An 11531-nucleotide genomic window follows, 5' to 3' on the forward strand; every position below is an offset into this window, starting at 1 on the left:
TGAACCTCGCATGCACGCTACGACGTGTTAACTCACAAAATTTAGAACGAAACGTAAAACTTGCGAAAGATAAAAAGTATTGGTGACCAAAGTTGTAAATAATAAAGTGTTGTGTTAAATTACAAATATTGAAATACTTTGAGTTAAAAATAAAAATTTCAAATGGGTTAAAATGTAAAAGATAAAACTTCAAGTTGAAAGTGAAATATCAAAGGGTTTTTTTTTTTTTTTTTTTTGAAAAACTCCCCAAGATTGGGGTACAACTATCATATGCATAAAGTAGTTACTAATTTATATATGGAATAATATGAGTAAAATTTTATATTATTTTGATTATAATATAACAATCTAAATATATTTATTCACATTACATTTAAACTTTTGGGAAGTTTCAGTTGATCTATAATCTCATTGTGACAACTCGTATAAATTCCTAAACGTTTCGTCTTACTGTATAATTTCATGTACGTTAAATGAATTGAATTTGGTGATTGATTTTATTTGAATGATTGTGTGCTTGGTAATGTGTAATGTGAATTATGTGAAACCGAAACCCGAAACTGAAATATTGGAATACGTTATTTTGTGAATCGAAGCGTTGTAAAATATTGTTCAGCGATACGAAGCGTTTTAAGTTATTCCGTGAAATTTGCGAAACCGTCATTTAGCAAACTCAACCCAAACCCACCCCCCTCTCCCCTTGCGCCACAATTAGGCACAACCCCACCCCATGTCCCCCATGCGAATTAGTAAGCCCAACCTACACCTCCTTGTTCCTTGCAGCCCATTAGCCCAAACACCCTTGTGTTTTAATTATACATACATGGCTTTGGGAACAAGAAAATCAAAACAGAAACCCTAACACCCTCTACGGTGTGACGGCCAGGAGAACCCCCCCCCCCCTTGCGCAAACTAGATCCTTCTTCAGCTTCTTGTTCGCCTCCTTCTTCCTCGTTAGCCCTTCTATTCGCTCCAAGGCTAGTATTTTTGATTGGATTGCGATTCATGGTGTGAAAAGTGTGTAGATATGGCTGTGATATTGATTTATTATGCTAGGGTTTTTGTTGTTGCATGATTAGTTTCGGATAATTAGGCGAGTGTGTGAATTAATTGATGATACGTATGCATACATGATCATTGGCTGAGTTTTGGTGAAAATCATGATGTTTTATACCTAGGGTTTTGTGATTTTGATATGGTTAGATGGTAATTGATGGTTATCCTGCTGTTGGTTGTTATTAGGAAGAGTCGGGATCGTTTACACGCATTTTGGTGTCGTTTAAATGTAAAACAACATGTTGATTAACAAAAACAGCCAACTTCAGTTGGCTGTAAACGGATCATTATAAATCGAAAATTAATTTTCTGAAGTCTAAAATATACGTTTTTGAAAAATGCTTCAAATGGCACTGGAATCATATTTTTTGAGGTCGTTTGCTATTTTTAAAGGTCCATTTTGTACAGCAGCAAAAGCTGCGTTTTTCTGCAGAAAATGTGTGATATATTTTTTGTCATAACTTGAAATCTGGATAGAGTTAGGTCATGAAATTCATACAATAGATGCCACGGGTGTCGCCGTAGTTCTGCAACTAGAATTTCGTTAATCAGACTTACGATAAATTTTAAATGAATTTTCCATGGACTACAGTCAGAAAGTGACGAATCTGACTGCAGCCCGGTAAATGATTCTTATAAACTAATTGGTAATGAATTGAGTCCCGAGAATTTTACACAATGTGACGCGGACCGTTTAGAACATTCTTTAAAATTTGGGGAATTTTTGGAACAAGTTAACTATTTTATTAAAATACCTGAAAATAGCCCAGTTTTGGATGTTAAAGCTGAAACAATATAAGTAGTGATTTGCGTGTCTAAATGTCGGTTATGTTATCTGATAATGATCTAACTTGTTATACGTCAACGAAAGTGTTATGTGAAGTATCGTGTGCTTGCTCTTGAGTAGTTATAGGTGGAATGTATATATGGGCGTGAACTGTCAAAGTGAGTGCATGTTATGTGGTAGATGCGTGTAGGTACTTTGTGCCCTATTTGAAACCACTAATGGACTAACTGGTAATCATACTAGGACATGATTGACCAACCATGACTGTTAGCTATTTTTAAGAGTCCAACCGAGCAACCAAAGGTGATTCACACGTTCGTCAAAGCATGGGATTCCCGGTGGTTTGGAAATGGGTTAAATAACAACTATCCCCCTTAGGTGGGATATCATTTGCGTATTCTCCTCGGGTAGAATACGTACCTCCGTCCTCCTTGGGTAGGACAACAACCTTAAACTTACTAGACAAAAATCTATCATGAAGTCCCTCATTTTTATATCGACTTAATCACCGTGCCATTGGCGAACGGGTCATTAGTTAAATAGCGCTATTAGGTCTGACAAGCCTCACACCGTGCCGCAGAGGACGGGAGTGGACTAATATAAATGGGCACTTTGTCAATGATGATAGACATTGATGCAGGGCACTTAAACATGACTTAAGTCAGTAGTCGATATGGTAACGGGTCTAGTGGTTTACAACATGGGGTAGCCCCCACGGTATATGGTTATGGGAACATGGAACTGGATAACTTTTGGTTTTCGAAACAACTTAACAACTTATGGTTTTTGGAACAACATTAAAACAGACAACCAACTGTGAACTCGCCAACATTTTTGTTGATACGTTACTACATGCTTTGCAGGTCGTTAGGTTATTTGCTGAAGCTTGCATTGGAGAAGGAGTCGTTGTGGGACATGAACCGTTGTGTATTCATGAGAAACTTTATGAAACTTTAAACATATATTTTGGTTTTGAACTTCATGCTTCCGTTGTTAACTTAGACTTTGCTAAATTGTTTGACACCAATTATATTGTTTGTGTTGGGTTTTATTTACTTACTTATATTGTTCAATATGATTGGTGGCTCGACCCTGATCAGTCATGCTCCCTGCGGTGATACTCCGCTTGTGGATTTTGGGGGTGTGACAGATTGGTATCAGAGCCATTGCTTATAGTGAACTTGGTTTTAAAAGGGAGAAATCTTTTTGACAAAAACTAGACTATAACCAGTTCAGTGCTCAACGATCCACAACGACACTTCGCTCCACGTGCAAGACTCAACACTCTAGGTGGTAGGATTTATGTTCGTATTGCCTACTTGCTAGATTACTTTTGCATGGTATGCTGTTTATGGTATGTTTAGGTAGGATAGTAGCATGTTGTCTATTAGCCCTAATGCGTTCTTTGTGATACTCAACTGTTTACTCGAAACTTGGAAAGTAGTAATGAAATTCTTTTTCCTATTTCCTTGTCACTCCGCTATGACAACCGTTTTATGTGTTCTATCTATTCATGCGATTGTCTCGACATGATGTTACCGTTACAGCTAGAATTCAGATCTGACCCTCCGTACATTCGGTTGGCACGACAACATTCACGTAGACCAGAGCTGGCCCAAACGAACTCGAATTTAGGAGAACAGTATACCCATGCGTCCATGTCAACAAACCCCATCATCTCCACTAGTCGTCGTTACCAAAAACGAAGCAGTCATAGTTACACGCGTTTGTCATTGTACAACTCGAAACTCTATTATCCAAACTCTGTTTTAGACCAATGATATACTCACGTGACCATGAGGTAACGAGCTTTCCTTTCATGTCGTTGTCGCCATCTACCATTACTGGAAATGCCTCTGGAGAACAGAATAGTTGGAGGAATTCTTCGGTTATTTGTTGGATTTTGTTTTCGCTTAATTCTTCGTATGAACATCACCAACCTCATGTTTCTTCGATCCGCAATCGATAAAACGAAACACTAACAACCATACCACGATTTCCACCGATCACAAGATTAGCCCCCCCCCCCCCACCATTACCCTGTTGAGTGGTTAATTATTATTCTACTTTGATTTACACCTTCGTGTACCCAACTTAGCAAGTGGATGCCTCCTAATGATGGGATAGTCTTCGGGACATTCGAGGACGGCGATACGGATTACTCAACCTACATACGGACACGATGAACTGCACATTTACCTCACCCCTTTCCACCTTACACTACAAGAGTCACATTTACCTCACCCCTTTCCCCCTTACTCTTATCCTCTGTTGAGGATATTTTGGGTTAATGATCCATCCTTGTTCATCCTCTACATTTTTCTTTGAACTTTCCCCTTCAACCAGGAATGGTTCTTTGGTAGGTTGAAGGGTTGCTACCCCTCGTTCAGTTGGGAACTTCACAGTGCCTTGGCCAACTGAAACCCCATTCCAAACTCACTCTGCCCAGGCCTTCCTATGATGACATCATAGTTGGAAGGCATGTTAATTACCATGAAGGTGAGTGGTTTGGTTATTTCCATTTTTCCTTTCAGTAAAGCAAACATCAAGGGTTATTTGGCTCAAAGGCTTGATAGGTATATCGGCTATACCTTTGATAGAGGACCTAGCTTGCTAAAGCCTTGAACGCTCATCAAGGGTTATTTGGCCAAAGGCTTGCTGGGAACAGACACATTGAAGCTCCCAAGCCTCCAAGCGTGGTCATTTGTGGGAAGCTTCTCTATCAAAGTTTACCATGTTCACTTCCTTGCTCTTACCTTCAGCCATTTTGTCTCTTACCTTTTTGACCAAATGGGCAAGTTCTCCGGACTTAACAGCTTCCTCGATTCTTTTCTTGAGCTGGAAACAATCGTTGGTGTGGTGGCCTTTCTTTTCGTGAAACTCACAGTATTGGGTAGAGTTTTCATTTCTCTTACTCTTTGGCAGTGTTGTAAAAGTCGGATTACTCGGCCGAGTACTCGGCGAGTACTCGGTCCTCGGACCCCCTCCGAGGCGACTTCCTCCTAGGCGGTCTCAATTAGTCGGCCTCGGGATTACTCGGGAGTACTCGGTGCCTAGTCGGCCTAGTCGGCGCCTAGTCGGACATAGTTGGACGTAGTCGGCCTAGTCGGTCTAGGCGGTCAACGTGGTTTGTTGACTTTTAATCGATCAAACTCGGTCAAAATCGGCCTACTTGGCCTTATACTCGGACTACTCGGCCTTGTACTCAGACTAGTCGGGCTTGTATTCAAAATATTTGAACTTTAAACATGTTTCATTTTAAATTATACTCAGTTGACATGAATTATGCTTATTTAACACATAAATAATTTATAACAATTAATTTTCTTTATATTTACCATGTCCGCGTACTCCCCGAGTACTCTCCGAGTACTCCGATTACTCCCAACTCCCCAGTCGGCCGACTAGGGACCGCCTAGCGACTTTTACAACACTGCTCTTTGGTAAGGGCCGAGGAGGTTGGAAGCTATGTTTTACCTCTTTAGTGGCTAAGATCTCTTGCGGGGTCCTGGTTAAGGCTGTGAAGTTCACAGTCTTTTCCCGGATTGGAGGGTTCGTGCCTTCAGGCCTTCTTGGATATGAACTTCTAGAGCATTTTTCATAGGAACCATAGTTTCTCATGTTCCTGTTGGGACTGATGCTTCTTCAACAAGGACCCCTTTTTCTTTGCTCTTTGATGTTAACGGCATCCTCCCCACGAATGTGAGCTTCAGTCCTTTCGAGGTTCTCCTCAAGGGTTTTAGGTAGGCACTTATTGAAGTCCCTAGTGAGGTACTTGGAGGTGATGACATTCATGAAACCTGCCACCTTCATTTTGTCATCAACACCTACGTAAGTTAACCCTTCTTTCTTATATCTTTCGATGAAATCTCTAAGGCTTTCATCGTCTCGTTGCTTGATCTGGAAAATCACTGTAGCATCTTGACATACCTCTGTTGCTGTGAAAAGTTGGCCAGGAAACCTTTGTTCAGGTCGTCAAAGGTTCGAATGCTTCTTTCGGGTAGGTCATTGAACCATATCCGGGCAGACCCTACAAGGGTTTGCATGAACATGAGCCAACACTCGGCATGGGACTACTTTTCAATCCTTGCTGCCCCGGTAAAGATTTGGAGGTAGTCTTCGGGGTCTTCAGTTCCGTCATACGTTCTTATGTGGGATGGCATCTTAATTCGGGTTTGAAAATCATAATCAGAAATTTGTTGGGAAAAACTAGACAAATTGCTTAGCTTGTAGGGTTTGGCAAGATCTTCTTCTACTCGTGAGGCCGGATTATTGCTTGTGTTTCCTTGGTGGACGGTTAACACTTGGTTGATGAAGTGTTGCCAAGAAAAGTGTGCCATCATTTGGGCCATCATTTGCGGCATCAGATTAAAGCCTTGAAGACTTTCGGGTGTAGCTATGTAGTTCATTCCCATGGGAACGCTCATGGCTGCACTTCGAACCATTGGGAGAACGACTAAGGCTTATTCCCATGTTGTGGACATGGGAAGGGAAAGGCTTGAAGCTGGTGACTGCAAAAGTTGATTTAGAGTTGTCTCACGTACCAACGGTGCACCAGTACCAACTGGATGGGAGGTTAACAAGGGAAAAGCTATCGGATCTTGTCTTCTAACAGTATAGGGACTTGGGTTAGGTGGAAGGTAACTAGGACCAGCTTCGAATCGGGACGTAGTGGGTTGTGAGCGGCTAAAAGGAGGTGGGGGTGGCCCTGGTGACAACAAAGGTTCAGGCTTATCATAGTCCAGCCTTATTCTTACTCCTTTTTCTCTTTTTTGGCTCACATACTGGTTGAGAAGAGATCTCAAATTTAGGAAGTTGTTTGCTACTCCTTCGGGTGTCAAATTGATGCGTTCTGGCGCACTTGTAGCACCGATTTGAGGAGAAGGAACCCCTGAGCGAGAAGGGGTTGGTGTCTGAAAAAAAGGAGAACTCCGGGAACATGGTCCCTATTAGAGTGCTCCCCGGAGTAGAAAATGGAGTAGATGTAGCTGGTGGTGTTTGGCCAACATTAGCTGTTGAAGTACGAGATACTTGATTCACCTCACTAGGAGACTCGCTTTCAGACATGAACTTTATGAAGTTGGAGCTACACTACTAGTCTTTTATGATAAACTTAGCGGCGTAGCCCCACGGTGGGCGCCAACTTGTTGCTACAATAAATATAAGACCAAGGACAGTGGTTAGACTGGTTAGGCAAACGGGTTCAAGGGTTTCGGTTTGCCTAACGCAGATTGGGGGGGGGGGTCCCCCCACGTATGCAATAAGTAGGATTGTATCACTTTGTTATTGCTTGCTTTAAATTCTGGTTTGATGAATCTTCAACCCAAAATGTTTGTGTGTAATGTAATTGTATTAAAGTAACTGAAGAATAGAACATGCAATGAACAAGTTCTAGAGAGAAGAAGTGAGATTTCTGAGAGTAGCCAGCTGAATGACAATATGTTGTCATTTATAGAGAAGGGGATAACTATAAGGAGAAACCTTTGACTAGTGATTCAAGGTTGCATTGGAGGGCTTGCCCTTTTTGGTAGATTAAAGGCTTCGTACTTGCGGGTAAAAGGATATACCTCCCCACATGTTCCTTTTACAGCTGAGTGGGGAGTTCACACGTAAAGTGTGATGTGACCAGTGTCTCATGCTTTTTGTTGTTCACGACAGTTGGTCAAATTCCAAACCCTTTTACCTTTTAACCCTTTAAGTTATATTGTATTTTAGGCAATTTATTAAGCTTGAGCTACCCAGTACATCACTAAAACCCTAATGAAACAAATGGTTATTTTGCTTTTGAATTAGACCCACGTACAAACTTTCATTTTTTACTTAAATAATGGTTATTATTTTATGTCATGTAAAAATAAACAGAATTAAGTTATTTTTTAATAAAAAAATTGATAAGTCAATTAGGTTACATATGTTATAATAAATAAATATATAAAATTAGGTACTATTAAACTTAGAGAATTCATTTTTAAACTAGAGTAAATTACTGTTTTGGCCCATGTGGTTTAGCTAGTTTAACACTTTCAGAACAAAAAGAATCTTTTAACATATCAGACCTTGAGGTTGCATTTTATAACGGTTTTGCCTCCTAACACTAACTTTGTTATTTTTTGCAGTTAAGTGTAAGGGTAATTAGGTCATTATATACTTTAGGGGCTATTTTTGATAATTACAAAGTTCTTTTAATATTTAAGAGATTATTAATACAATTACTAAAGTTTTTTTTTATTATTTCGTTATTTTCACGATTATTATTTAACAAAATACGTTTTAAATATACAAATAAATATTATTTCATTAACCGTTTGTTTTTATAAAGCCGTTTTAAAAAATAATTATTTTTTAACATTTTATTTAAACCGTCTATTGTTTTTAAAATTGTTCATTTTTAAACCGTTTGTTCTTTAAAATCGTTCTTTTTAAAGTCGTTTGTAAATATTTCATTTTATAACTTTTTTTTTAAATTGTTTGTTTTTTAAACATTTTTAAACAACTCACTCTTTTAAGTCGTTCATTTTTAAAATTTTACAAACCAAAGTGTATAAAAAATGTAAGATTTGAAAAAAAGATGAAACATTCTAATAATAGGTTTGCAAAAAAATCGTTCATTTTTCAAACTTTTTTAAATGGTTTATTTTTTTTTCAAATCTTCCATTTCTTTGGAACGTTTGTTTATTCAAAATTCGTTACTTTTTTAACCTTTCGTTTATTAAATTCGTGCTTTTTTTTTAAACCTTCCATTTGTTAACTTGTTTTTTTTTAAGGTTTTGTTTTTTTATAAAGGTCGGTTTTTTTTTAAATCTTCGTTTAAAATTGATAGCTTTTAAATTCCTTGTAATAATCGTTCATTTTCTCCTTTTCCCTAACAGCTATAAGTAAACAGAATACAAAGTTTCAAAAATGAACGATTTCAAAAACGGTTCTAGAAGGAACCATTTAAAAAGAAACGCTTTTAAAAATCAACGACTTAAAAAGGAATTGTTTAAAAACTTTAAAAATGATTTTAAAAAGAACGGAATAAAAGAATTGTTTAAAAAAAAACTTTAAAAGACAAACAATTTTAAGAAGAACGATTATAATAAATAAACGGTTAGAAATTGAATAACTTTAAAAACGATAGACGGTTAGAAAAAAGTTAAAAACAAATGATTTTAAAATGGACATTTATAAAAAAAACAAACGCTTAATGAAAATACATATTTATTTGTATATATAAAACATATTTTGTTAAATAATAATCATGAAAATAATGAAAAAATAAAAAAAAAACTTGAGTAATTGCATCAATAATCTCTTAAATATTAAAAAAAAAACTTTGTAATTATCAAAAACAACCCCTGAGATAAATAATGACCTAATTACTCTTACACTTAACTGCAAAAAAAGTAACAAATGTTAGTGTTAGTGGTCAAACCGTTATAAAATGCAAACTCGACGTCTGATATGTTAAAAGATTCTTTTTTGGGCTACAATGCTTAGACCGTCTAAACCATAGGGGCCAAAATAGTTATATACTCTTTAAACTAATATATCTTAATTTTATTATATGATTCTTAAATCCGGTTCAACCGTTTCAACCGATCCGACCAATGAACCACTAAGACGGCCAGTTCGTCGTCCGGTACGGTTACAAAAATATTGGGTATGAGACCCTGCTGAAGTGGTGGAGGAGTTATCCCCACACTAGATAGCGTTAGAAACTAAAAGAGTATATAGTCTTATGTAAACAATTATTTTAAGCATCTAGAATTAATTTTAAGCATCTAGAATTAGAATCATATTTATGCTAAAAAGTTGCTTTATTAACATAGATTTGGACGAAATTTCCGAAATTTCTTTTGCATTTATGAACAAGACACCCAAGTTGAATAGTCAAAACCCATCTTTGCATCCTCAATACTTTTTAATCCCCTATATATGATGATCGATATCAGTAGGAAAGCAACAACAACAATCACAAAAATAGCAAACACACAGCTAGGTAATTACGTATAGATATGGAAGGTGGCAGTTCTTCTAAGGGAAAAAGCATGCATTATGATGATAGGAAGGACAGCGAAGAGGTCCGATACCGTGGCGTCAGGAAGCGACCATGGGGTAAGTACGCAGCCGAGATACGTGATCCGAACAAAAACGGGCAGAGGACATGGCTCGGAACATTTGATACTGCTGAAGATGCAGCTCGTGCTTATGATCAAGCAGCTTTCAACCTTCGCAGTCATCTTGCTACCCTCAATTTTCCTAATGAGTACTTATCGAAACTACCTGAACCTCCTTCTTACAAGACGTCTGCAAGGTCATATTCAACTGCTTCCGGAGGTTCATCTGCCGGAAGAGAGAAAAATGTGATCGTATTTGAGTACCTCGACGATCGTCTTTTACAGGATCTTCTTTATCAAACATCACAGGAGAAGAAAAACTAACCTCTGGTTTTTGCTCATGTTTTCTGAATCAAACAGAATAACCTCTAAGAGTATCAATATATACAGTTGCTAGAAAGTGCAATCATTACCTCTAAGAGTAACAAACAGTTTTCCTTTGAACTATCTGTTAAACATTTTATATGTGTTTCACGTTAATAACTTTGATAAGATGATACGAATAAACTTAATCGAATATATATACTTATTCTTATAAAGTGGATTATTAGTGTTGGAAAATTAGAATAATGTGAATGGAAATTAATTTAGTGATAATTTATGGGACTCTTCATGGTGACAAACTCTTGAGTAGAGTTTTTATGTCACTTGATTAGCTTTTATTAGAGTTTTTATTTCTCTAATTAAATACCTAATTAAGTGAAACTTTACTAGGGTCTGTTTGGTATGGGGTAATGGAATGGACGAAGAAATGGAATGGACGAGGTAATGGAATAGACGAGGGAATGCAATGGATCATTACCATTCCATGTCTTGTTTGGTTACCATGTGTGAATGGAATGAGTTATTATTGTGTATTGTTCGGTAGGCAAGAAAAACGGAGTAATAAAATCAGCGGTGAGTGGTGGTGGTCGGTGGTAGTGATTGTGGGTGGTTATAGGTGGCGGTGGTGGGTGTCGGCAGCGGCAATGGGTGGTGGTGGTGGCGGCGAGTGGCGGTGCGGCGGCAACGACGAGTAGTGGTGGTGGCAAGGTGGTCGTTGGTGGTGGGTGGCAGCAGAGGTGGCGGTTGGTGGCGGCGGCAACGGTTGGTGGTGGCGTCGACGATGGTGGTGGGCGGGGGCGGCAAGTGTCGTTAGCTGTTGGTGGCAGCTGTGGGTGATAACGGTGGCGAGTGGGTGGCGGCGGTGGTTGTCGGGGTGAGGTGGTGGCGGGTGGTGGCGATGGCGTCGGTGGTGGGTGGTGGTGGTGGTGGGTTGTGGCGAAGGTGGTGGGTTGTGGTGTTGTTGATGAATGGTGCAAGAGGTGATGGAATGGAAAAAAAACATGGGGGATGGAAGGAATGATTTTGAGGGAATGGAATGCATTTTGGAATGGGTGATTTCATTCCATTGACCAACCAAACACCCTTTCCTTCATTCCCTCGTAATCATCCATTCCATTCCACCTCTCATTCCTGCATACCAAACACTACCCTAGAGTTTTATGTCTCTAATAAATCACCATTTAAGAGAAACTTTTCATAACTCACATCTCTTGTAAAAATAGTAGGCTTTGTGCCTCATTTTGAGATAGAGAAAAATGCTAGAA

At 38.5% G+C, this 11531-nt stretch overlaps 1 protein-coding gene across 1 annotated transcript; it reads left to right on the forward strand.

Annotated features, from left to right (window-relative positions):
• Positions 1-9758: 9758 nt before the first annotated feature.
• LOC110897086 (ethylene-responsive transcription factor ERF098) lies at positions 9759-10496 on the forward strand. Its single transcript, XM_022143983.2, has one exon. The coding sequence runs from the start codon at positions 9841-9843 to the stop codon at positions 10264-10266; it is 426 nt and encodes a 141-aa protein (XP_021999675.1). The 5' UTR covers positions 9759-9840; the 3' UTR covers positions 10267-10496.
• Positions 10497-11531: the final 1035 nt, after the last annotated feature.

This window comes from Helianthus annuus, chromosome 12, assembly GCF_002127325.2.
Source record: "Helianthus annuus cultivar XRQ/B chromosome 12, HanXRQr2.0-SUNRISE, whole genome shotgun sequence".
NCBI classification, from domain to species: Eukaryota; Viridiplantae; Streptophyta; class Magnoliopsida; order Asterales; family Asteraceae; genus Helianthus; species Helianthus annuus.

What these genes read in the sequence shown, in the direction of transcription:
- LOC110897086 (XM_022143983.2), top strand. Translation starts at nt 9,841, where the DNA reads ATGGAAGGTGGCAGTTCTTCTAAGGGAAAAAGCATGCATTATGATGAT.